At 55.2% G+C, this 23,772-nt stretch overlaps 10 protein-coding genes across 10 annotated transcripts; 3 read left to right on the forward strand and 7 right to left on the reverse strand.

Annotated features, from left to right (window-relative positions):
- Positions 1–354: 354 nt before the first annotated feature.
- On the forward strand, positions 355–2,575 carry CC84DRAFT_1160445 (FAD-binding domain-containing protein). Its single transcript, XM_018177504.1, has 4 exons — positions 355–692; positions 807–1,601; positions 1,654–1,859; positions 1,926–2,575. The coding sequence occupies exons 1-4, from the start codon at positions 517–519 to the stop codon at positions 2,189–2,191; spliced, it is 1,443 nt and encodes a 480-aa protein (XP_018039616.1). The 5' UTR covers positions 355–516; the 3' UTR covers positions 2,192–2,575.
- Positions 2,576–2,833: 258 nt separating this feature from the next.
- On the reverse strand, positions 2,834–3,166 carry CC84DRAFT_1212703 (uncharacterized protein; the record flags this gene model as incomplete). Its single annotated transcript, XM_018182473.1, has 1 exon — positions 2,834–3,166. One exon carries the CDS (start codon positions 3,164–3,166, stop codon positions 2,834–2,836), a length of 333 nt encoding a protein of 110 aa, XP_018039617.1.
- An 874-nt stretch (positions 3,167–4,040) lies between these two features.
- CC84DRAFT_1193158 (GIDA-domain-containing protein) lies at positions 4,041–6,297 on the reverse strand. Its single transcript, XM_018181276.1, has 2 exons — positions 6,162–6,297; positions 4,041–6,113 (listed from the first exon to the last, which is right to left on the reverse strand). The coding sequence occupies exons 1-2, from the start codon at positions 6,269–6,271 to the stop codon at positions 4,160–4,162; spliced, it is 2,064 nt and encodes a 687-aa protein (XP_018039618.1). The 5' UTR covers positions 6,272–6,297; the 3' UTR covers positions 4,041–4,159.
- A 507-nt stretch (positions 6,298–6,804) lies between these two features.
- On the reverse strand, positions 6,805–7,298 carry CC84DRAFT_1082188 (ssDNA binding protein-like protein; the record flags this gene model as incomplete). Its single annotated transcript, XM_018173967.1, has 2 exons — positions 6,805–6,890; positions 6,944–7,298. The coding sequence occupies 2 exons, from the start codon at positions 7,296–7,298 to the stop codon at positions 6,805–6,807; spliced, it is 441 nt and encodes a 146-aa protein (XP_018039619.1).
- A 362-nt stretch (positions 7,299–7,660) lies between these two features.
- CC84DRAFT_1212706 (WD40 repeat-like protein) lies at positions 7,661–9,364 on the reverse strand (the record flags this gene model as incomplete). Its single annotated transcript, XM_018182474.1, has 1 exon — positions 7,661–9,364. One exon carries the CDS (start codon positions 9,362–9,364, stop codon positions 7,661–7,663), a length of 1,704 nt encoding a protein of 567 aa, XP_018039620.1.
- Positions 9,365–9,816: 452 nt separating this feature from the next.
- Positions 9,817–10,550, forward strand: CC84DRAFT_1073949 (NAD(P)-binding protein; the record flags this gene model as incomplete). The annotated part of the gene is made up of 2 exons (XM_018173692.1): positions 9,817–10,164; positions 10,233–10,550. Coding segments are annotated over 2 exons (666 nt in total), but the record flags the coding sequence as incomplete, so codon positions are not given.
- Positions 10,551–12,373: 1,823 nt separating this feature from the next.
- Positions 12,374–13,740, reverse strand: CC84DRAFT_1136751 (cellobiohydrolase-like protein II precursor; the record flags this gene model as incomplete). Its single annotated transcript, XM_018176112.1, has 4 exons — positions 12,374–12,914; positions 12,965–13,192; positions 13,248–13,389; positions 13,489–13,740. The coding sequence occupies 4 exons, from the start codon at positions 13,738–13,740 to the stop codon at positions 12,397–12,399; spliced, it is 1,140 nt and encodes a 379-aa protein (XP_018039622.1). The 3' UTR covers positions 12,374–12,396.
- A 1,819-nt stretch (positions 13,741–15,559) lies between these two features.
- CC84DRAFT_1136755 (uncharacterized protein) lies at positions 15,560–16,961 on the reverse strand. The gene has a single exon (XM_018176113.1). It carries the CDS (start codon positions 16,921–16,923, stop codon positions 16,036–16,038), a length of 888 nt encoding a protein of 295 aa, XP_018039623.1. The 5' UTR covers positions 16,924–16,961; the 3' UTR covers positions 15,560–16,035.
- A 153-nt stretch (positions 16,962–17,114) lies between these two features.
- CC84DRAFT_1183680 (Phosphoribosylformimino-5-aminoimidazole carboxamide ribotide isomerase) lies at positions 17,115–18,043 on the forward strand (the record flags this gene model as incomplete). Its single annotated transcript, XM_018180699.1, has 3 exons — positions 17,115–17,450; positions 17,505–17,691; positions 17,745–18,043. 3 exons carry the CDS (start codon positions 17,115–17,117, stop codon positions 18,041–18,043), a joined length of 822 nt encoding a protein of 273 aa, XP_018039624.1.
- A 527-nt stretch (positions 18,044–18,570) lies between these two features.
- Positions 18,571–19,965, reverse strand: CC84DRAFT_1110501 (uncharacterized protein). The gene is made up of 2 exons (XM_018175255.1): positions 19,620–19,965; positions 18,571–19,567 (listed from the first exon to the last, which is right to left on the reverse strand). The coding sequence occupies exons 1-2, from the start codon at positions 19,896–19,898 to the stop codon at positions 18,701–18,703; spliced, it is 1,146 nt and encodes a 381-aa protein (XP_018039625.1). The 5' UTR covers positions 19,899–19,965; the 3' UTR covers positions 18,571–18,700.
- Between the last annotated feature and the right edge of the window lie 3,807 nt (positions 19,966–23,772).

Consider the following 23,772-nt stretch of genomic DNA (forward strand, 5'->3'; position numbering starts at 1 on the left):
CAATTATTTGACTGTGGGAGCTTAAGTCACCCGTAACGTTGCCTAACACATCCGTCGGACGGGATAACGCTGACGGGGCTAAGTAGTACCGTATCCTTGTGCGGTTCCCTGGCCCGCACCTGTGTATCCCATCCTGGTTTCTTGTTTCTTCACATGTCGTAAATCCCCGAGCAACATGCACTTCATGGCGCTTACCAACTCCCCCGACCAAAGAAGTACGCGTTTAGGCAATGGTGTACGATAGCGCTGACAGCATCCGGGATGCCCCGTCAGCAGTAGAAGTCTGACATTGACCTAGCACAATCGTGGTAAACAGTTTCTAAGCCTTATTTGAACTTCGCCAACTTGGATTCTCAGAATGGTTGGAATTGACGGATCTTGCGAAGGCATATATAATGGGCTTGCGAACAGGCGATGCATGAGCACAAATTCGGTCACACGACTCGCACATCTATTACTCTCGGCGAACACCGGGTGCGAAGGGTTTATACGCTATATCTTTTCCACAGGAACATGATGGGGGACCTCCTGCACACGCAGGCTATTGAAACGTTGTCAAGGGCGTTCCCGCACGCGGTGCTCCGCCCAGGCGAGCCGCGATATGAAGAAGAGAACGGGAGATTCTGGAACCAGGACAATGCGGATGTGAGACCGGCGGGTATTGTGGCGCCCGGAGATGCGGATGAGACAGCGTATGTGCACAATGCTTTCTATCGTCTACCTCGATTTCTCCTCCATCACATGACAACTTCCGCATATTCCCATTTCAAAACTGGAGCGAGGACGAGAACTTAACGATGCAACAGAAAGATTCTCCAAGTCCTGAGTGACACAAAAACGCCTTTCGCCATCCGAAGCGGCGGCTACATGCCCGTACCCGGCTTCAACACCTCGCCCTCCATCCTGATCAGCCTATCCCGCCTTACCTACGTCTCTCTCCTTCCCTCTCCATCACAGGACGGCGAAACGCCTCTAGTAAAGTTCGGCGCAGGAAACACCTGGGGCCGCATCTACGACGCCCTCTCTCCCCATGGGCTCGTCGTACCCGGCGCCCGCAGCCGCCCCATCGGGGTAGGCGGGTTCCTCTTGTATGGCGGGGTCAGCCATTTCTACGCAAGCGTCGGGTGGGCGTGCGAGGCTGTCACGGAGTTCGAAGTCGCGCTTGCGAGCGGTATCGTCGTCACTGCGAATGCTACGCAGAATGCGGACCTATTCTGGGCGCTAAAAGGCGGCGGTGCGAATTTTGGGGTTGTCACAAGCTTCACGATGCGCACGCGGAAGCTGAAGAAATTGTGGGGAGGCGTAAGGGTGGCAGTTGGGACGCAGCTCACGGCTTTGCAGGTATTTACCGCGCTGCATGAGGGGATCCAGGGGGACGTCGACGAGAAGGCGCATGTGGAGGTGATTACTTTTTACAGTCCGGAAACGTGTGGCTCTGGTGACGCACTATTTGTGCTTTCCCTGGCGTATGCAGCCGAGGTGGAGAACCCAGTCGCGTTGAAGGGCTTTCTAGACATCGAGGCTGTGAGTGATGGAACGAGGATGACAACACAAAGAGACCTCGCAGAGGACGACAAAGTGAATGTTGGGTATGACAAGAGGTATGCTATCGTCCTGACTTGCGGAAGAATGCATACTGATGGCTCAAAACAGGGGCTTGTTCCGCGCGTTCAGCTACCGCGGTAGTGCGGAGTTGACGCTGGACATATACTCTACGTACTACGCGTTAGTAAAAGCCTCCGGGTTGTTCGACGCTGATCCCAGCGCCATGGCGGCGCTGCTGTGGCTCCCGGCGGGGCGGAACCTCGCCGCAGGCACTGGAGTGATGGCGCTTGGTGAGGAGGCCGAGCCGTACTTATGTAAGTTTCTTTCCCTCCTCTCATCCATATCGCCAGCTGCATACTTACCCTCTAAAACCTAAACAGCGTGCAGCATCTGCATGCGGTGGTCGGATCCCTCCGCCTCTGCGCGGATTCATGCCATCGCCGACAGCATTGCAGAGAAGCTGAAGAAGAAGCCCCGCGACGCTGGCGCGTTCGTCACGTTTACCTATGGCAACATTGCAGGCGTGCAAGATCAGACATTTTCGGGTCTGCCAGAGAAGACGAGGAGGAGGTTGAGCGATGTGGCGAGGAATTATGACCCAGAGGGTGTGTTTCAGACACAGGTACCGGGGTTCAAGCTCGCGTAGAGAATGGGGGGTCGGGCGGCTCGTATGGCGAGATATCAACACTTCGGAGGGTCCAGATTCGCTCCGCTGCCGAACGGGAGCCATGAGATTTCCTTGCCTGCTATGGGGAACGATGGTGGGGCGTTGGGGGCGGAGTGTTGGAGGAAATGGCGGGCAAAGAGGTGGGCACGGGGTGGCTGTCGTGCGGGTCGGCCCAGGTTTGCGAGTTCATTTGGCCTGTGGTGACAACTCGGGTCAGTTTGCTTTGAACGGATGTTGGATCGGCGGGGGAAACAGACCTGGTGTCGACCATGCGACTACGAAGCGCTCGTTCGGTATCACCCACCCCCAAAATGTCAATCGCCTCCGTCGTCTTGCGGATGAACATGTTGTGGCATCTCAGGCGCAGTGTTTCGGCTAACACAGCTTGGAGGAGAGGCTGCTGGGCTGACTTATTGATGTCGAATCGAGTGCCGATGTGATTCTCCCTTTTGCAGGATTTTGCTTCTCTGCGGATGGACTCGAGAAGAGTTTTGTCCCTGAAGACTTCGATGGCGCAGCAGTACATGTTTCCTGTGATGTTGGCACTCGCACTGACTCATGCTCCATATGTTAGCTGGTCCCCCTTGTGATTACGTTAGAGTCACTAAAGAACGCAGCCACTCAACCAAACAAGAACCCCAACTCCATAGCCGCCATATCCCTCGCGTCAAACCCCATATCATGGATAAACGTCTTGTATCTCTCCCTGAAGAACGTTGAGCCCCAGATCCCATCATTACCGCCCTCGTCCATCGGCGTTGTACCCGCGTTGAAGGTCCGCGCAGACCACGTCTGCCAATTTAGCACCGCCTCGACGCACTCATCCTGCGCTGCATACGCCCTGCGTGCCGTCAAACGCGGAACACGCTTCATGTAGGTTGGGAGGCTATCACAGAAGATGCCAAAGGTCCTGGGAAAGCCGGGATTGCCGGAGAGGAGGGATGGGCCGCACATGGCATCAAGCAATGCAGCGGTGACATGGTAGACGAAAACTCGCTGAAGTCTTCCATTCCCGTTCCCTCGGGAGAAGAGAAAGCGCGGTGTGCCCTGATGCGACTCGCGAGGTTCGTCTCGAATCGCTGCGACAGCTGGAACGCGTACAGCGGCGGGGCAGCGAGATACTTGCGCTCGAAGTACTTGGCCGCCTCTTCGTCTTCGCTGCCGAATCACTGTACGGCGTGCTCCGACATGGCGCATGCGTGGCGCAGGAAGGAGGCTTTGAAGGTGGTGTTTGAGGTAGAGGTTTGGGCGAGGTGAGAGACTACGTGGTCCTGGCCTTGTATGATATAGACCTCTTTGGTGAACAAGCTTGATGCAGAAGGGATGTGTCAAGGTAGCGTAGTAGCTGCGCTTGGTCAGTGCTGAAGCACGTCGGCGACAATGAGTACGAGAGTGTGCACTGCTTACCCAGATATCAAGAGACCTTTATGGGGCTCCGGAATACCGCCACGGGATGCTTCCGACGAGCGGGAGAAAGTGGGGAAGAATAGGCGGCGTGTTCGCGTCACTCGTGCTGCGAGCTGCGCGCTTGAACAGAGCTGAGGTGACGGCATAGCGGATCAGCGAGAGCACTACCGCCGCCATGAGACCATACGCGAGTTTGAAGTGGACATCAATATAGCGTTCCATGGTGGCCATCAAGCTAGGCATCGTGAGAGCTATAGCGTATCGTGGACTGAAGTGCTGCTAGGCCAGCGCTGTAAGTTCACAAGGCAGGCGAAGTAATGCGCTGCCTTATCAAGGAGGGTGTCGTCTGCTTCTGCATCTTAGTAACCTCAAAACATGGAATCTAAGAATCGGCGTGGGTATAAATACATCTAAGTCTAGTCAGCCTCTCATGATTATGATATATACATATGATACATAGCGTACAACACGTCCCCGCCCAAGATAAGTGGTATCCCTCGAAAAACGCCGCCCGGTGCAAGTAAGCATGCCGCCTCCAAATCACGCAACCTCACCCGCCGCATCCAGAAAAGCTTTCTTCCTCTCCTCGACTTCTACTCTTTGTCTCTCGCGCCCCTCCTCCCTTCCCACGCCTCTCACAAACTGCAGCAGCCTCAACGCCCCCGTAGGAGTCACGCCTTCGATGCGGCGTGCCATGCCCACGCTCTCAGGCCGCGCCACCTCCAATGCCCGCTTCTCCTCAAAGCTCAGTCCAAAGATACTTTCATAATCAAGATCCTCTGGCAACCGCAATCCCTCGTCCTTCAGCCAGCGTGCCTGCGACGCGGTCTGGTACGCGACGTAGGGCGCGTAGGTAGCGTTGATGTGGACGCGCGCCCGGATTCTCTCGCTGAAGTTGTTGATCGCGGGGAGTACGGAGGTCAGGCTAGTAGGCGTCGTGTCGGCCATGCGGAGCAGGTCGTATGCGGAGCGCTTGGTGGCGTCGGAGCGTACGGTGAAGCCGTGGGCGGCCCAGGATTTCCAATTCATGGTGGTGCCCTGGAGGAGCGCGGTGAGCTCCTCGATGTCCTGGGCTTCGCGGGAGAAGGCATCCCAGCGCGCGTCGCTGATGACGCCCGCGGCGCGGCCGAGGGCGGTCAGACGTGCGTCGGCGTTGTCGGCACGCGCGGACATGCGGTACTCAGAGCGTGAGGTGAACATGCGGTAGGGCTCGGACACGCCCTTGGTGATGAGGTCGTCGATCATGATGCCGATGTAGCCGTCCGCTCTGGTCAAGGCCATAGGAGCTTTGCCCTGTGCCGCAAGGCCTGCGTTGATGCCGGCGATGACGCCCTGGCCGGCTGCTTCTTCGTAGCCCGTGGTGCCGTTGATTTGGCCCGCGAGGAAAAGCCCGCCTATGCGTTTGGTCTCGAGTGAGGAGCGCAGGTTCCGCGGGTCGACATAGTCGTATTCGACGCCGTAGCCGGGCTGCAACATCTTTACATTTTCGAGGCCCTTGACGGTCTTGAGCATCGCGTCCTGTACATCCGCGGGCATGGTCATGGAGATGCCGTTGGGGTATATAACGTCGGTGTCGAAGCCTTCGGGCTCCAGCCATATGATATGCGACGACTTGTCCGTAAAGCGCACGATCTTGGATTCGAGAGATGGGCAATACCGCGGTCCCTTCACCGTCTCCCGGATGTGAATCGACTTGTCCAGATTCTGGCGTACAATCTCGTGCATCGCCTCGTTGGTCCGGGTCTCGTAGTTGAGCAGCTGCTTCTCAACCTGCACCCTTTCGTTCAGATAGGAAAACGGTGTGGGCGGGTCGTCCCCCTCCTGCGCCTCCAGCACCCCAAAATTGATAGTCTTCTTATCCAAACGCGGAGGAGTCCCCGTCTTCAACCTCCCCAGTGTAAATCCAGCCTCTCTCAACGACTTGCTCAGTCCAAACGTCGCCGCCTCGCCCATCCGCCCAGACGGATACGCCTCCATCCCAATATGAATCTCGCCGCCCAGAAAGGTCCCCGTCGTAATCACCACCTGGCTCGCGGGAATAACCTGTCCGCTTTCTAGCCGCACCCCAGTGATCTTCCCATACCGTGAACCGGCACCCCCCACCTCCCCCGTCCGATCCACAATGATATCCGCCACGCTCCCCTCCACCACGCTCAGCCCCTTGTACGCCAGCATCTCCTCCATCATGTACTTCTTGTATAGACTCCTGTCGATCTGCGCACGCGGTCCCCACACCGCGGGTCCCTTCTTCCGGTTCAGCACGCGGAACTGCACTCCCGCTTTGTCGACCATGCGCCCGACAACGCCGTCCAGCGCGTCGATCTCGCGGAGCATGGTGCCCTTGCCGATGCCACCGAAGGAGGGGTTGCACGAGCAGACGCCGAGATTGTGGACTGAGGGGGTGATGAGGGCTGTGCGGGCGCCGGAGCGGGCTGCGGCGGCCGAGGCTTCGCAGCCGGCGTGGCCGCCGCCGATGACGATGACATCGTAGGGGCTGTACCGGGTCAGTGGTGCGCAATTGAGGAGCAGGTAGGGGGTCTACTTTTCAGCGCCGGAGACCGTAGCAAAGGTCCTGCGTGCGCGATTGATGGACCGGACGCGGGGCGCGTGGCCCCAAAGCATGCGCGCCCTTTGGGGGACTGATCGCTGCATTGTGTGTGGGAGGTGTGGTGGGCGGGGGAAATGCGATGCGTGGGAAAAGTTGGGGCACGCGGAGGTGAGGATTTCGCCGCACGCGGTCACGTGGCGACTTTTCGATCATACATCATCAAGCCGAGTCACCATTCGCACTCAGATGATGTCGGTTGATGAGAGCTAAAAGCCCACAGGATCTTCATCGCTGTAGTTGCACTTAGCAGGTATATGAGGTCTGGATTTTCAAGTAAAGATACCGCAGATAGGCAACGCAAGCTTGTCCATTGCAACGCCATCCAACATCCAAACATAGCCCCAGCTAGAGTGGAGATGATACATATGAAACTCGCACATGTAGTGTACAAAAAGCCCGCAGTACAATATTCCCTCTCGATCGCCATTTCCCCTGCAGCCCACCGGAGTCCGCTGAGTACTCCTACCGCTGCGTTCTCTATGGCGCAAAGCTCAGCAAGCGATACCACCAATCTCAAACCCCTCAATTACAAGTCATACGCGTGGTATTGGAAAGTGAAAGCGTGCGAAAGCGTAGTTTAACCAGAGCCGTGTTCCTGGACGAGGCCCTCCTCGTTGACATCGACACCCTCGTTCCTCGGCTTGGAAATGACATCGAAGTTGCCTGTATCCCATTAGCATGCTTTCTTCATCCTTCCTTGGGCGTTGTAAACTTACGCGCAATCAAGCTCAAATTACTCCTCTTGTTCCCCTCGGCATCGGTATAACTATCCATCCGCGCATCCGCATCCACATACAGCAAACTCCCCTTGGGCACGCTCAGGAGGTACTCCTTCTGCTTGCCCTCGACGAAGCTAGCCACACGGAACCAGCTCGTCTTCTCCTTGTCGCCCTTGCCGTACGAGGTGCCAATCACGTAGCGCACGAGCGTGCGGTCGCCGGACACGGTGACTTCCTCGGGCGCGACGCCCAGACGGCCGACGATGGACATGCGCGCGAGCGACGCGCGGGGCGTGGTGCTGAAGGCGCGGCTGGCGCTGGGCGCGGCGGCGCGGAAGGTGCGGGCGAACATTCTGGCGGGCGGGCGATGGAAGGATTTGGGTCGCGTAAATGTGTTTTGGAGGGCGAGCGCGTTAGTGACGGCGAAGGGAGTGTGGGGTAGGCGGCGGTAGTTGAGGTGCGGGTGCGAGTCGCGTCAACCTTTCGGCGCTGGGAGTGCCCCTTGCCGCCAAGCACAGAGCCGTCGTCGCGTCGCGTCACATGTTCGCGCGCCGTACGCACCAGACCAACGAACACCAATGGAACAAGAGTGTTGACACAATGACGGACACTTCTCCGATGACTTTGATATGTAAAGCCTGAATATGGGTATATCTATCTCAATCCAACGCCAGCAATGCAATACTTTTGAGCGACGTAAATGCAGGCTCCTGCTCATCGCTTCGCCCTCTTAGCATCCGGCTCATCCTCATCGCTATCGTAGTCCTTGTATATCGTCTTCGGCTGCGTCTTCTCCCACGCGCCCGTAAAGACGTTCTTCTCGCCTTCCTTGGGCGCATACTTCAGCAACGCCTCGCGTGGATCTTCGTCCCGCATGCTGCTCAGTTCAATGTTGTCCCTCACATAATTCTCAGTCGGCGTGCTCTTAGCAAAGGGCGTAGTCTGGGGGATGTGCGGTCTCCTTGGGTCTCTGCTTCTGCCCGACGCCGTGAGACCCACGGTGGGATGCCGTGCGGCAAACGAGCCTGGTGTAGGACCCGGTTTCCCTCCAGCATCAATACCGTCGCCAGACATGCCTAGCGGGTCCATGTCGGTCGTGAAGTGCGGGTCGTCATCCAGATGCCGCTTCTTGGGGGCTTTGCTGAGGATGGTAAGGGCACCAGCGGTGGAGAGCTTGGGGTTGAACAAGATGGTTGTTTGGCCGTTGGCTGAGCCCGTGAAGATCTGGTTGAGCTTGGGATGCCAGTTGACCGTGATCAATGGCGAGCCTGGCGTAACTGGAGTTACGAGCTCCGGTCGGAGCGTCGCAGGGTTGAGGATGTGGAGATGTCCCGTTTCTGATCCGGTGATGACGCTCGCAGAGTTTGGTGCGAACTGGATATTTGATGTTTGGAACTGGGAAGAGGTCGAAGGGTGTGATGTTGTGTTTACGGGCGTCTTGAACTTGCGCGTATCCCAGAGCTTAATGGTGTCGTCGCCGCCTCGAGTGATTACCAATCGACCATCTGCGCTGATGTCCAGCCCGCTCGTCCACGTATCGTTGGCATGGGCATCCCTAATCTCCCCAAGCGGTCGATGATACGGTCCTTCCCCACCCCACATTACCAAGCTGCCGTCCAGCGCAGCCGACACGATGACACTCTTGTTGCCCTCTCCCGCCGCGCCCCATCCAATCGCAGTCATCCTCGTCAAGCCTGCTGAGCCGGCCGCCCTCGACTTGTGCACCACAACCTGCTCTTGCTGCAAGCTCTTGTTGACGTCCCATATTCGCACCGTACTATCAGTTCCAGCCGTGACAAATCGATCCCTGTTGTACGGATGCCATGCTGCACTCGTAACCTCGGCCGTGTGTCCTTTCGTATTGAGCTTGTCTCTCAGGTACATGTCCCCCTTGACGTACTCCTTGAGCATGACGCCATCCCTGTTGAACAACCTCGCCTGCGGTGTTGCCGTGATGACCAGGAACTGACCACCCGAGTGCGGGCCGAAGATGGCCTGGTGTATCGCATGCGCCTCTGCCGCTGCCGAGGGCTTCGTCTCGAAGGGGTCGACCGTCTTGAATGCGCGGATAGTCGTGGGCGTCAGTGCGGACAGATCGTGCAGCTTGAGCGTGCTGTCCTTGGAGCCCGTCACCAAGCGCGTGCCCGACGGATCGAGCGTGATTGTTGTAACAGCGCGATCGTGCGTCTTGATGATGAGCTCGTGCGAGACCGGGAACTCGTCTTCATCCTCATCACTATCGCTATCATCGTCGTCGCTGTCCTTGTCCGAATCCAGCTCCGCCGCAGCCTGCGCCTTGCTCTCGTCCACGATTTTGCGCCGACACCGCTCAATCTGCGCCTCGACGTTTACGGAACCATCTTGCTTCCCGAAGGAGGCTGGCACATGCTGGCGCATGGCCTCGTCGTCAAAGTCCATGGCTGACAATTGGCGTGGGTGGATTACTAGACGCCGTGCATCGGCAGTAAGAGAAATGGGTGGTGACATAACCAGGCAGGCGCGACCAAGGCGGACACTAGGCGTTAGCGCGGCAGGCACGCTGACACCCCCTTCACTATGACAAATGCAGTTGTATGCTGTTCCTCTTTTGGGACAATTCTATGGCTACATTGATGCGCGCCGTGCTGCGAGTTATAAACTGGTCGGCTTCGTAAGCGCAGCTTCGGCGGGGTTATGAGAGACTTGTGTTAGATCCCACCTGGTGGGCGCTGACGAAATGGCGATGAACGGAGGTACTCCGCGAGCTGGGACGACTATATAAGGGTCTTTTACAGCTCGACAACAGTGTGCACTCTTCAGCCGATTCCGTCGATTCCACCGATTCCACCGATTCTACCTCTTTCCAAATCTACCTGCTTCCACCATTGCAAATGGCCCCAACCCGCACCATTGTAACGTTCGGCGCGGGCCCCGGCATAGGAAACCACATATCCGCAGAATTCGCCCTCCATGGCTTCAACCACGTGATACTCCTCTCCCGCAACGAGCAGCGTCTCTCTGCCGAAGACGCTCCTTTCGTCTCCAAAGTTGGCCCCAACGTCAAAGTCGACACGCTGCGTCTAGACCTCTCCGACACCCCCTCCATCCCCAGCGTCCTCAATAAAATCGACGACCTGACCCAAGACGAGGACCTAGAGGTCGTCTTCTTCAACGCCGCGAGAATAAAGCCGAGTGGGGTGCTGGACGTCTCTGTTGAGGAGATCGAGGAGGACTTTAAGGTACGTATCCTCCCCTTCTTACTTTCCTTCATCTATATGGAGAGGTTGGCTGACGGAACTTACCCCAGACCACAAACGTCTCCCTCTACACCATCGCCCAATGGGCCATCCCGCGCCTCCAGCAACTCAAGAGGTCGAACTCTTCTTCAAAGCCCAGCCTCCTCGTCACAAACAGCTTCCTCCCCCGCGCCCCCATCCCGCAGCTGCTCTCTCTGGGCCTCGCCAAGGCGAGCCAGCGGAACATGGTGCATTCTTTCAACCTGGCGTTCGGGGAGAGCGGCGTGCACGCCGGTCTGATCAATGTTGGAGGGGTCGTCGCACCCGAGAACAAGAACCTGAACCCGAAGAACATTGCTGAGAAGGCATTTGAGTTCTTTGAGGCTGGGGAGGGATTAGATGTTGACATTCATGAGTAGGCGGTGTTCAAATCTGGTTGAGGATGAAAAAGAGAGATGGTGTGAGGTCGCTGGAAGGTTACGATAGTGGAAAAATGAATCCGTCATGATCATTTTGGATATCACCCAGTTGTTTGCGTGAGTGTCACGGAGGGCCGACACTCGCGCGTATACTAGATGGGATCAGATGTTTTACCAATCAAACCACGGCAGGCACACCTGATCTTGGCGAGCTTCAGCCTTGTTGGTCCTGCCACTAGGAGCCATGGGATTGCTCAGGGGTTTGAATGAACGTGCCCAAATAGAAGCCCATCCACCCCAGGATCGCGGTCCCCACCTGTCTAGTTTGAATAGCGACGCATGCCTGCATCTCTTCAACAATGTCGATTCCAGCCTTTCGGTTTGAGCCACTCGACCACACCACAAACTCTAGCCGCGTCTTGAATATCATTCAGGGGCCAAAGGCAGTGTTCTACAGTGTAGCATGCGACCCATAATCATAAATACAGCTAGCTACAAATACCGCTCGCTGTCTCACATCTGGCATCCTGCAAATCTCAGGCACGATATCGAAGTGAACGGGAGCATACTATCTGTGGGTGGGAGCCTATATCACTTCATGGTTGCTTATCGTAAGTACCAGAGGGAAGAGCGTCCCAAATAATGGATGCATGCTGTATGTATATATCAAGAAAATGTGACGCAGACAGGCCACCAAGTCCGGCGCATGGGCTCGATCTATCAGAGCTGTTCGCAAGTTCTGATTTGGCTCGGGAGGCTCAGCAACGATACGCAAAGGATACTTTGAGAAATGAAACTACTACCAGCTATTCCAGAACACCGGAAACGCTTAGCGAGATGATCGTTCCATTGAGCGGCTCCTACAATTGGCATATCGTAGCTTTCTGATCTCATCCGTACTGTGAGCGTCTCCGGATCGTGCGAGAGGTGCTGCTCCCTCCGGCTCATCTTGGCGGTGTGATCGTTTTAGTCGAAGAAATGTCTGTCGGCCTTCACTCTTTTACTAATCGAACAGAAGATCTTCGAAATCATCGACAAGTTGATCGTGGGGCCAGGCAGGCTAGACCAGATCTATGCCAGGTTTCGTGGCATGATCCATTGCTGTCAAGGAGCAAGTCGAGGACGTAGGATGGAGCTGACAACGTAGCGGAAACCCGGGCTTTACTTTTAACGCTCCGGAAACGTACCAGTAGTAAAAGGGATCGAAGAGATGGCAATACAGGACTACCACAAGTAATAAATAGATGTGTCCCACCTAGCAAAAAGTTCGAAACATCTCCAATGTCCCACCCTTGGCAGTCCTGTTCGTTCTCCTACGAAGCAGTGGGCGACATCATGTCAGCTTATACCCTCTGGGAGCGCCAACCCACACGTTCTATGGCCCGGCAACGCTTTCTCTCTTGAAGCCACTACCGGAGCTCTTGCTACATGAAGCGATGTTCACTTCGCACGGGAAGAAGCATTGTAAGAGAACGCGGGGGGTCTCGTACTATCTTACGCGTGATTGGTCAACCGAAAATGCGACCAAGAGTGAGGCGCGAGGTAGTGGCGCCGGATAGTGTACGTCGGGACGGAGATGTCTTCTGTGCATGTCGCACGCCTGCGTAGTTTGCGCAGTGAGCCGGCCAGAAGACACGCCAACGACGTCACGATTTAAGACCCATCGCAAGCCATGCCGTCCGCAACGAGAGATAGATTGCAAGCTATAGACAAGAATAAAGCACCGCACAGCGCGGTGATAGCTTTTTGGCTCTCCCCACCATCTCTCCACCGCCCCATCCCATCCTATATACACTGTTGGCACCGCCCCACGCGCTTAGAAAGACGGCTTTGCGTTCTTGATCAAGTCCTCGAAGTAGGCCTGGTTCCACTGCCCAGCCTCCGGCGCAGGCTTGAACGCGTCGTCCTTGCCGCAGAAGCTGTCGTAGCGGGTCGCGCTCGTATCACTCGTGCCATCGCTCTCACCACCGGGCTTAACCCACACAAACGCATCGGCGTAGGACGACCCAGTCGTGCCTGTCGGACGGACACCAAAGCCAGCGCCCTTGACATTGCACCAGTCGCCCCACTCCTTGCGCAGACCCGTGACGGCGTTGCGGCCCGTGTCGACGATGGCCTGGCCGGGCATGCCGGCATCCTTGAGCAAAGGCCCGAAGGTCTCGACGTACGTCTTCTCGTTCTGGCACTTGTTCCACTGCGCGTCGGTGGCCTTGGAGAACTCGCCAGGCGAGAGGTCCCAGGCGTTCCAGCCGGCAACGTTTGTGCTGATGCCGCGGACCTGCTTGGGGGAGCCAGCGTTCTTGAAGACGGTCGCGAGCTCCTTGGCGCCAGGCTCTGGATGGGATGTTAGAGAGGGAATGGGGGTGGGAGGGGAGAGCGCTTACTGAGGTTGTCGTTCCAGCCGAGCCAGCCGCCGTGGCCGGCATCGATGTACATGGCGATGTTGGGCAGGTTGAGCTTCTTGAGGGCATAGGCGACACCTTCACGGTAGCCGGAGGCAGAGTCCTTGCAGGCCTGCTTGTCGGCGTTGGTGACGAGGTTGGGGAGCGAATCCGGCTCAATGACAAGGGCGATGGCGGTGTTGGGGTACTTCTTGAAGATGTCCACGATGGCTGGGAGGTGTAAGTGATGCATTTTTGCTGGGAATTTGAGTGAAATCAAACTTACGGTCGATGTACTCGCTCTTGTAGGTTGTGATGTCTCCAGCAGCGAGCTCACCATTGGAGGCCTTGGCTGCGCAGTCACGGCCGGGGAGGTCGTAAATGACGAATGCGGCGAGCTGATCGCAGGGAACGTCCTTGAGGTTGTCCTCAATGACTGAGATACGGGCCCGGGTGTCACTATTGATGAGTTAGCAGTGCTCAAGCCTAGATCTCATGAAAACTTACATCCACAGGAAGGTTCCGACCTGGGCAACCTTGGAGGCCTTCGCCGCCAAGGCGCTGTCGGTCATGGAGGCAGCAGCAGCGATGACCTCCTTTGAGTACTCCTTGTTGGCATAGATGGAGCGAGATTTGAAGGGGTTGCCGCTGAGGGTGACGGGCGTGGCACAAGCAGCCATAGCAGCGCGTGCAGTGACGGGACCCTGCTCAACAGGGCTAGGGGCAGCGAAAGCGCCAGCGATGGCCGAAGCCAACACAGCAGAGTAGAGACCCTTCATGTTGCCGACTGGAATACGACTTCAGTGAGGTGTCGAAGCAAGACTTGGGGCACCATCGCTTCTTATAGCGACGGTGGCGATATGTAAAGGCACATGGAGACGCTTTGCTGCATCTGGTGTCTACATCGTCGGGAAGCAGGGCCGTAATCTGCGGTATACAATGTGCTCAATGGCTCGTGCTTGATTCCCCGTGCCATGATGAGGCTTAGATAGCTACGCGTACCGGAAGTATGTATGACCACTATAACAGGGTCCACATCCGGACCATGATGTTGATGAAGTCCCGCGAAGATCAATAATCCAGATGTGCCTTCCTCGGAATGTGCATGACCTAAACTCCAACAACCATAGCTGCCAGTCGACATCGTATTTTGACTCAGGGTAACTCATTTGGTGCTAGACTGCCCTCCACTGCCGAAAGTCTGCATCCGAGGCGGAACATTAGACCGGATGGCTGGTCATCCTTCCACAGCGCCTTGCTGAAGATCGCAGCCAGCGGTGTTGTTTGGCTGTAAGACCTTGTCCTGGGGTATTAGATGAATTAACTTGAGACACCCTGCATATGCGGAGGGACTGCGCAGTCTGCATTATCGTACCCCGCGATCCCCATATCGCCCATTGAGCCCACTGCGGGGAGATCTAAGATGTCAGACCACGGGACTTCATTTTGCGTTCCGACCACGAATAAAATGTCGGCATATAGTCAATCAGTGGCAAGCAGTAACCATCGGTACCGAACTCGACTTTCGGTCCCAGGTAATCAAGGCGGAGACTCATTCGATTCGTATCATTGTGGCCTCAGTGGTGCCTCATTGAGCATATTGATGTTTGGATATAACATCACAGTGTACTGCACTCGCATGGCAACACCCAAAACCCTATACGACGGTCGTTGTGCGCGAGATGCAACCTTCGCTGTAATCTGAACAAGACCGTAGTCTTGGTGCGTGTCAAAAAAAAAAAAAAAAAAAAGGCGCGTAGCCACTGTGACTGTGGTTCGCTGAAACAAGCCTCCCACAAGCAGACGATAACCTGGTAGACGATGCGATGCCAGTAAACCAAGCTCTTCTGGAAACACATGGAACGCATGATAGCCGCTGATGATATATTGAGTGGACGGCTGGATGCTCTGACAATTTGAGGCTACTTTGCCCTGTCCCAGACGCGTCCAATACTTTTGGAGCACTTTATGCAAACCGACTTGAGCCGCCAAGTCTCATAGTTGATCGCTGTGGGTAAGTGGGAGGATGAGGCAGCGCCATGCTCGAACTGGTAGGTTGCCAGGACCAAGCGCTCCAATACGGAGTGCTAGATCTGCTCGAGGAATCGTGACCACTCCTGCCAAGCGGTGGGGTAAGCGACGTGCTGGAGAAGGCTCCGCGTTGAGGTACAATAAAGGCCCGATTCACGAGTGGATGAACGTGTGTATTTGTATGCTCGAGCTGGTTTCTGCGACATCCAATCGCGAAAGCTGAAGCGGCATCGAGCATTTTACAAATAAGGGGAGAATGGCTAGAGAATTCTGCTTGTCCACGCTATCATCTGGTAGTCCTGCCGTCTCCTTCAAGCTGCACCTCAGGTTTGTTAGCACGAAAGTAGCAGTACGTCCCGTCAAGCACTCTACCAAGAGACGTGTAAAGCTTCAGTGCGTTCGCGGCAAGGTTGGTTGTACCTTAATCCAATTGATGGGACTGATAGTGTAGATCTTGGCTATTGAAGGCTAAGTGGTGGCCCGCGAGAGTGGTGAAGGTGATTAATTTAAAGTTTTCGCGTGACCATTGCGACCCCAGTCAACGTGCGCACAAGGTAAGCACGGTTGGTCGTCTTTTGCCGCACTTTACTACCGCGACAGAATTTGCTTGTTTTATGGGACCGTGCTGATCTCTATCAACGTCAGAGAGGTCGAGAAGCATCGGGACTCGACTGTGCAACTTGGTGAAGGCTGCAGTGCAAATTCGCCTCAGCCAGCCGAGCACCGGTTGGATGAGCGTTAATATGCAGACGGTTGCACAGCAGTTTATCCAGATACAATTCTCGCCGGGAGGTCATCAACCGCTCAGATCGCGAGTAAGCAATCGTGGCCAAAAGATGCAAGGACAGCCTGATCTGGTGGACCATACAGGGGGTAGCGCTCCGTCTCGCGCAGTTGCTAGATGTGAACATTACGTTTACACGGGGTCGCAAATAAGCGGTAAACACTAGTACAAGGCCGAGAGTCGGCCAGCGCCAAATGAACTGTCCAGCTGCTGAATGCTATTCGTTTGGCCATCAGTGACTGTAGATGCGTATTTTTGTTTACCGCCGCTTTCCCTTCTTGCCTTTGGACTTGTCCCCTGCACTGCTTGTAAGACCTCTCAGGTCTTTCTTGCTCAGCGTCAAAGTTCCACCCTTGAACTTGCCCACGCTTGGGGCTCCGACGCCTCTGTCTCTCTTGCCTACTGATTTCCGGACCTTCTGCTCCTTCTCCAACGTGATGCCGTTCTCCTTCGCCTCGGCGCGTCTCTTGTCATCGCGCATCTTCGTCTTCGCGCTTATGCCCTTGCGATGCGACATGGGCATACTTTTCTGTGTGAATATCGACTTCTTTGCGCCTAACGACTGAACATGTAGATCCGTCAACTTGTGTCGCGCATCATTCGATTCGCGGGTACTGCCTGTACGGGTAGAGTATGTAGGAGCGTTCGAAGAGAGGAGAGTTGACTCGCGCAGCAGCTTTTGGAGTTCGAGGTCGTTCTTCATATGCGCAGCCTCCACAGTATCGTCCTCCTTCGTAGGCTTCGGCGCGGACCTTGGCTTTGCGGCGGTCGTGGCAGCTAGCGAGGGCGGTTTTGCGGACATGAATGCGCGGTACTCGGATTTGGAGCCTTTCGTGCGCGGCAGGTCGGCGGCGGTGTAGTCAAAGACTTGTACACCACTTGAGGTCTCGTTTTCGTCCTCGGAGCTGATGCCGGACCAATCTGAGTCTTCCTCAAGCTCCTCTGCCGGCTCCTCCACCCTCTGCATCTTGGTCCTCACGGGCTCGATATCCAAGGGTGCGAATTTTGCCTCGAAGGCTCTGCGGAAGCGGGCCTGCATGTCTTCTCCCTCGGAGTTTTGCGACGCCGAAGAGGGTGACGACGCGCGCGACGACTGCTCGAGCTCTTCGCGCGTAATGCGCTTTCGTTTTCCCAGGGCAGGCGTCATGTTTTTTTTCGTAGCTTGGGAGGAGCGGTGTGTATAGCAGAAGTTGAGCGTTTGTAGTCGTCCTAAGATTTGGGTGCTAAAAGTTCCGAGCCACGCTAAATTCTGCGGAGCTAGAATCCCGCCAAGGCCGGCCTGCCCCTCCCCCGCCGTCCTCCTACGCGTCGACGCACATTTTGCGCATCAAAAACACAATGACGCGTTTCCGCCCCTGCATAGACTTGCACAATGGGGACGTGAAGCAGATTGTCGGCGGTACGTTGGGCACATCGGAAGCCGAGCTCAAGACGAACTTCACATCTACCGAGCCGTCCGCCCACTATGCCGAGCTCTACCATCGGTATCGCCTGAGTGGTGCGCATATCATCATGCTAGGACCGGGCAATGACAAGGCTGCGAAAGACGCATTGGCTGCGTGGAGAGCCGCTGGAGCAGCAGAAGCCCAGGACAAGTGGAGCGGCGAGATACAGGTTGGCGGTGGTATCAAGGAGAGCAATGCTCGCGAGTGGATTGAAAACGGTGCAGACAAAGTGGGTGAATTTCTATGCATTTGTTTGTACCCAAGCTCATCGAACATGCAGTAGGTAATTATCACATCTGCTCTATTTCCCGACAACATCTTCTCCATGGAGCGCCTAAAGGCTATACTCGAAGCCCTTGACAATGACAAGAACAAGCTTGTCATTGATCTCTCCTGCCGTCGGAAGGACGACAAGTGGTTTGTAGCCACGAACAAGTGGCAGGTCATCACCGAATTCGAACTCACCCAAGGTATGTTGTGCGCACTCACTGGATAATCAGCACATCACTGACACTGCCAACAGAGTCAATATCTCTCCTCGAGCCTTACTGCTCCGAGTTCCTCATCCACGCCGCCGATGTGGAAGGTCTGCAGCGCGGCATTGACCACGAGCTTGTCAGCAAGCTTGCGAAGTGGTGCAGCATTCCTGTCACGTATGCAGGAGGGGGCCGGTCCCTCGAGGATCTGGAGTTGGTAAAGAAGCTAAGTAACGGCAAGGTGGATCTTACAATTGGGAGCGCGCTAGACATCTTTGGGGGTTCAGGTGTCAAGTTTGAGGACTGTGTAAAGTGGAATGAGGAGCAGGAGAAGGAGGGCGCGTAGCTCGCACGACGGCGATGATGTACTTCATCTGCAAAGTGTGAAGTGATAGAAAGGGGTTGGCGACTCAAAGAATAGATCCCACCCGTGTTGAGCTCTGAGGGAAGTAACATGGGCAACCAATGCTAGACGTCAGCTGCTTCGAATACTACAAATACTTCAATTCCGTGCCGAAACCGGTATAAGTCGCATCGCACTATCAATATCTGTACCATGTATGTAGCCCTAAGACGTGACTCGTAATGATGTTGCGCCAAGTATTTCTACTTCGTTTCAATGGGTAGCAAACCACACGAAAAATCCTACGCATCGTCCGAAAAGATAATCTCAGTCTCAAGAACAGAAAACTTCATGCTGAGTGTCTCAAGGATACAATTCAGCATTAAATGTATCGGTTGAGCACAACGATGTTGAGGTGTTGTTGTTGAGGGGAGATTGGGGGTAGGTGGTGATGCTGTCGAGAACAGCACAAATCGAGTGTATACAGACCACGGCACGCTGTATTGAACAAAAAAAAAAACACCTTTCGCAGCATGTTTGATACAATATAATTGTGTATGGCACGAGCACCGAACTCGTGCTGCCCTTTGAAACTATAATACAGACGACGCTAATCGAAGACCATGAGAGATTTGTGATTGCCATGCAGCAATGTGTGTGTTAGGCGTTTGTGTACTTGATGTTCTCACTCTCCTCGCCTTTCTTCATCATCTCGCGATACCACAGTGCTGCGGCGAGAGCTACAACGCTCCCGAACGTCCCTGCGATGATCATACGTCCTCTGAAGCCCTGCTTTCGCTTAAGCGCTTCATCGTCGCCCAGAATCTTAACTGCGCTCTTCATCCATGCGTAACTCAGCCCAGAGTACGTCGTCGTCGCAGCTACCACTCCGCCCATGACATCTTTCATGCGCGCCACGCCGTCGGGACCGCCCATGGCGTCTTGAAGGGAGAGGAGAAGACCACCAGCGGAGGACGACACAGCCGACGGATCGTGCAGGAGAGCAACACCCATGGTAGTACCAATGAGGATCAATTGGAGGAACGTGTTCAGCTTGGATATGGTCGTAGGGTGGACCTCGGCGGAAGGCAGGCTGAAGTCCCAGTATCGCGCGAACGTCTTTGGCGCGGGGAGTGACGCGTACCGGAAGTAAATCGCTGCGATCGCGAGACTGACATCTCGTCCAAGGATAAGGGTAGCAAGCGGAAGCGAGAGACTGCCGTTGATAGCAAGACAGGATACGAGTGTCGTCATGAGGAACTTGTCGGCCATGGGATCAATTACGCTGCCGACGACGGTCTGGAGGTTCCATCGGCGGGCGATCCAGCCATCGAGGAGGTCGGAGAAGCCGGCGTAGACGAACAGGGAGAAGGCCCATAGGTGGTGATCGTTGACTATTAGGTAGCCGATGACGGGTGTTGCGAAGAGTCGGGAGAAGGTGAGCACATTAGGTATATTGAACACTTGCTCATGTTTGAGGGTTGGGATCTTTGCTTTGAGTAGTTTTGCGGTCTCCAAGAGTGGTTTCTACCTTTTTTAGCCATTGCAAAGCATACTGTTACAGAGCGTGTGGACTGACCTTCTCGGGTTCGCTTGGCTGCTTCTCCTTCGATCTCCAGCAGGATGATGTAGTGAAGGCCAGTCGGTGCTCCGCACTGCTACCTTGGTGTCTCAGAACGGTCGGTAGTCTCGACACACTTCTGTAAGAGCTAGAGACGCATGTAGCGTAGGTGGATGAAGGAAATAGAGAGGCACGTGAGCACACAGGGGGAAGGCTCTGCCTGGACCCCGGAAGTCGAGGAATAACCCGCAGCTTGCATCTCGACAGTGACTGCAACGCAGTGGTTTGTGAATACATGTAGCTAGTAGATTCGCAACCGCAATAGGCGGTATATGCGATGTTCTAGCGTTCGAGGGTTGCCGTCATTGACCGGCAAATACAACAAGAGCGATTGGCCCAGGGGGCGCCAAGACGCAGAAATGCGCTAAAGTTGGGACCTCGTCCTTCGCCCAACGACTCTTATTCGAACAACAGCAGCGCATCACTCCGACCATCGTGCTACCTCACTCTCCAAACATATTCCGTTGGAGATGTGCCTCTCGAAATTCCAGATACGCGATGGCGGTACGGGATGGGTACAACGGGTGAATATTTGACTTACTCAGAAAGACAGGTCCTGCTCCTTCCCAATGACGAAGAAGGATGGACCTGTACGACTGAGACCTCGAATGGCACGACCCGCTACAAGCCTAAGACGAGACTCATCTCGGACCTATGCTCTGAGCAGCATACAGGCCGCCGATTGTCGAGTACACTATGTAGTCTTCAGGCGCGGCCTAGCCTAGGCTAGCCACCAACCGTCGTGAACAATTTTGGGCTGTTCACTCTGATCAACGCAGCAATACTACAATTCAGCACTGGATCACACCCGGACACATGTATGGTCTGTCTACAACTGCTGCTCGCATTGCCGCGTCGCCTGTGTGCATTTCGGCTCATACCAATCACGCCTACTTCCGACGCGAATTTCTAAACATCTGTATACAGAGATATATGCGTTCGCTTATGAAACCGGATTTGCCTTTGATAGGGAAACTCCTTGATTCAGAACATGCCATCAAGTAGGCTGCTGTTTGCTTCCCCGATGGTCTGCTCGCTACGTCTGGTCCTCAGCATGTTCGACCATTCGCGTAGCCCATCTCCGAGGGCTTACTTTGTTGACCGGCATTCAACGACTGCAGAAGCAGCACGCCTTTCTTGGGGCTTTGAGCGGCCAAATCACTGAACATATCAAATGATCTGCCCAAGGGAAGCTACGCTACCCTTTCGCGCTTGATCTGACCACGACTAATGCCAACATTGATTTGCTCCTAGAGCTTTTCCTCACAACCAGACTTAGTCGACGCGTCGCTTCTCCGCGGTGGAGGAGAAATGCACGCATATTAGTTCCCAAATTTTCAGCCTTCAGTCGTTCAACACGAACAAGAACACCTCAGGGTCGATGACTTCGTGTGATCGATTTAGTTCACAGAGGCTGGCCCTTCGCCTTCGTCTTCATGCGTCTACAGCGTATACCGGCGTGCAGCTGTTCATGCGGATATCAAGATTTCTGCCCGCGAAGAAGGGTTCCCTGTTCGGGGGAGGTTCCCAGGGTCTCCAACGCTTTCATCGCCCCACGCGCAATGTTGAGCGCGAGCATGCTTTCACGAAGCCCTCGCTCGACCTAATTCTGTCGGCACTTGCTCGAAGCACATCGGTATTCTGGCCCGGGAGATTTGCGATATTCGCTTGAACCGTGACCGGCTCTCCAATTCCAGGGTCGTATTTTGCGAACGGAGTCTGGACTGTCAATTTCTTTTCACTGGCCAGGAACATGCTAGCTGAGTTCATCTCGAAATCTGAGTGGCACACCTAATCGCCAAAGTCGCAAGGTCAGCCTGGAGAATCGCTAGTCTCTTCTAGCGCATTATGCGCGCTATTGTACTCCACACGGACGGCTCTAAAGGTGCCGTGGTGCCCGTGGTGGCTCCCGTTAAGCTTCCTGATCCCATATGATCAAGTTTGGCAAGATTGTAATGCGTACCCCTCACTCCACGCGAGGTAAACGTTATCTGGTGGGACAAGGTTTTCAAATCGTTTCCGCTAGGTGAACTCTATTTCCATCATGCAGGACATACAAAAGGTACCTGAACATGAACTGGGCTAGCTGAAGTCGAAGTTGGAACGCGACTAGAAGTTTTGGGTATGTTCTCCCCGATGCAGTCCACTTTTGATGGTGATCAGGCGCAGGGCGTCCAAAACAACCCACCTTTTAGGATATCGCTCGCAGAACCTGCCTAGCGCAACGCGACCTTCATCACTTTATGATCGCACACTGCCAAGTCCACATTTCTACAGGGTACAGAAGCAGGGATTAGCTTTCGACGTTGCATGTCATGGGACCTCTGCGAGCCATCAACGTGAAACTCCCGCCACCCTGATACAGGACCCTCGAAATCTGACACAGCGGAAGCAGATCATGGACATCAAACTCGCCTCACGCTCGTGTATTCACGCCCACGTTGTTCACCGGCGGGAGAAGAAGAAATGCCGCGTTTCGTTCTCCATCGGCAGCGCGGCAGGCAGCATGGAATCGTAATGATCGACCACCGCGGTCATCGCAACGACTGCTACCGCGCAAAGGGTAAGCTCGACTGCAGGCTGGGCGTGATGCATCATGGCTGTTGACAGCCTCTTTGAAACTCGAGACCTGGAGCAGGAAGCCGCTGACATAGACGGGTGGGGATTATTATGTAGGCTAAACCTTCCGGCTATTCCTCTACAACTCCTACCGCGTAGGTGCAATCACATCGCTCGGCGGCTTACTGCAATGCGGATGGTCACAAGAGAGGAGGCCTGACAGAGCCGTTTTCGACGATACTAACGGCCACGGCTGCACGACGCTCTGGAAGGTCATATAACATCCGCATTCGAACGCAGTATCCGCCACAGAGTGACACGCGAGCCATTTGTTTTTCTTGTGGAGAGTAATGGAACAAGAAACCTTCCCACAGCAGTGCCTATGAACTGTGCTCGATGCAGAGCGCTATGATTGAAGCGAGTGTCCATGCTTATTGGAAGACGCCCTCAGATCCCGTTCAGGCAGGCGAAGGGAATGCGGATGGGTTTCAGGAGGGCACCTTGGGTTTTCCGCTAACGCAGGTACAGGACTCCACAGTCCCAATACGATGTTTCCTCCGACGAGGCCACAGCCATGACAAACGTAGTTTCTCTAGAGCGGTGTTTGTGGAAACACGATCCCGAGAAAGCGCAAGACGAGGCTGCAGGAGTTTCAGACAACCGTAACCATGGGAAGCTCTCGGTATTCATCACATCGACAATGGGCAAATGCCACTCCGCTGATGCATCGTGCTTTGTGGACGAGTCACGATCAATAGGACACGGGCGAGGTGACACTGGGATAAGTAAGCGTTGTGGCTCGACCACCGGGCCGTGTGCTCGTCATGCTCATCACCCTCGCTTGCGAAGGATCAACGAACGTGTTGGCGGCTGCTCAGACCAAAGTTTACCTCAAGTTGCCTACACGCCAGCGCGGTTGACGATGAGAAGCCACGACAATTGCCAGCGCGTAGCGTACGATATGCGAAGCGAATGCTGAAAGTTGGTTTGCGGATGAAATTACGGTTGCGATGGCAGTACTCTGGACTGCATGAGGGTTGCAGATGCGGTCCAGCCATCGCCCAACCCTCTTGACGACCGACCTTGATTGAGCGCTTGCATAAAGGCCGGCATAACCGGGTCTTATTCGCTGACTCGCCGTTGAGCGGGTCTACTGGGGGAAGTCAACGGCTAGTGACCCTGGTGTTGCTCTAGCCAAAAGCAACTCTGAAACGACTCGTGGGCGCGCTCACTGGACGGGCGCTGCGCAGCGTCACGCCTAGAGACGTCCTCCAATGCAGTGGTCGGCTGAGGTCCGGACGCGCCCAGAGGGCTCTCCATGGGCAACAAAGACGCCAGAGGCGGCGATGGTGGGATCTGCTCGATAACGTGCAGACGGACCATCGACAACGTCCTAGCAGCGCAACTCAGGGAAGGCTGGAAAGGCGTTTCAGCGTGGTGATCAAACCTGGCGCCGAGTGCTACTTCCGCCTGTACCTGCATCTGGATGCACCATGCTCGCACTCAGCACTTCGCTTTGTTCGAGGCCCGCAGGTCATTGCCAGGAACGAGC

This window comes from Paraphaeosphaeria sporulosa, assembly GCF_001642045.1.
Source record: "Paraphaeosphaeria sporulosa strain AP3s5-JAC2a unplaced genomic scaffold CC84scaffold_2, whole genome shotgun sequence".
Lineage (NCBI taxonomy): Eukaryota > Fungi > Ascomycota > Dothideomycetes > Pleosporales > Didymosphaeriaceae > Paraphaeosphaeria > Paraphaeosphaeria sporulosa.

Bases quoted from the DNA above. Each gene is read 5' to 3' on its own strand.
- CC84DRAFT_1136755 (XM_018176113.1), bottom strand. From the start codon at position 16,923: ATGACGCCTGCCCTGGGAAAACGAAAGCGCATTACGCGCGAAGAGCTC.
- CC84DRAFT_1110501 (XM_018175255.1), bottom strand. From the start codon at position 19,898: ATGTATTCACAAACCACTGCGTTGCAGTCACTGTCGAGATGCAAGCTG. The intron at 19,568-19,619 runs GTCAGTCCACAC...TAAAAAAGGTAG, and splicing joins AGCCAAGCGAACCCGAGAAG to AAACCACTCTTGGAGACCGC.
- CC84DRAFT_1193158 (XM_018181276.1), bottom strand. From the start codon at position 6,271: ATGCAGCGATCAGTCCCCCAAAGGGCGCGCATGCTTTGGGGCCACGCG. The intron at 6,114-6,161 runs GTAGACCCCCTA...GACCCGGTACAG, and splicing joins ACGGTCTCCGGCGCTGAAAA to CCCCTACGATGTCATCGTCA.
- CC84DRAFT_1160445 (XM_018177504.1), top strand. From the start codon at position 517: ATGGGGGACCTCCTGCACACGCAGGCTATTGAAACGTTGTCAAGGGCG. The intron at 693-806 runs GTATGTGCACAA...ACGATGCAACAG, and splicing joins GGAGATGCGGATGAGACAGC to AAAGATTCTCCAAGTCCTGA. The intron at 1,860-1,925 runs GTAAGTTTCTTT...AAACCTAAACAG, and splicing joins GGAGGCCGAGCCGTACTTAT to CGTGCAGCATCTGCATGCGG.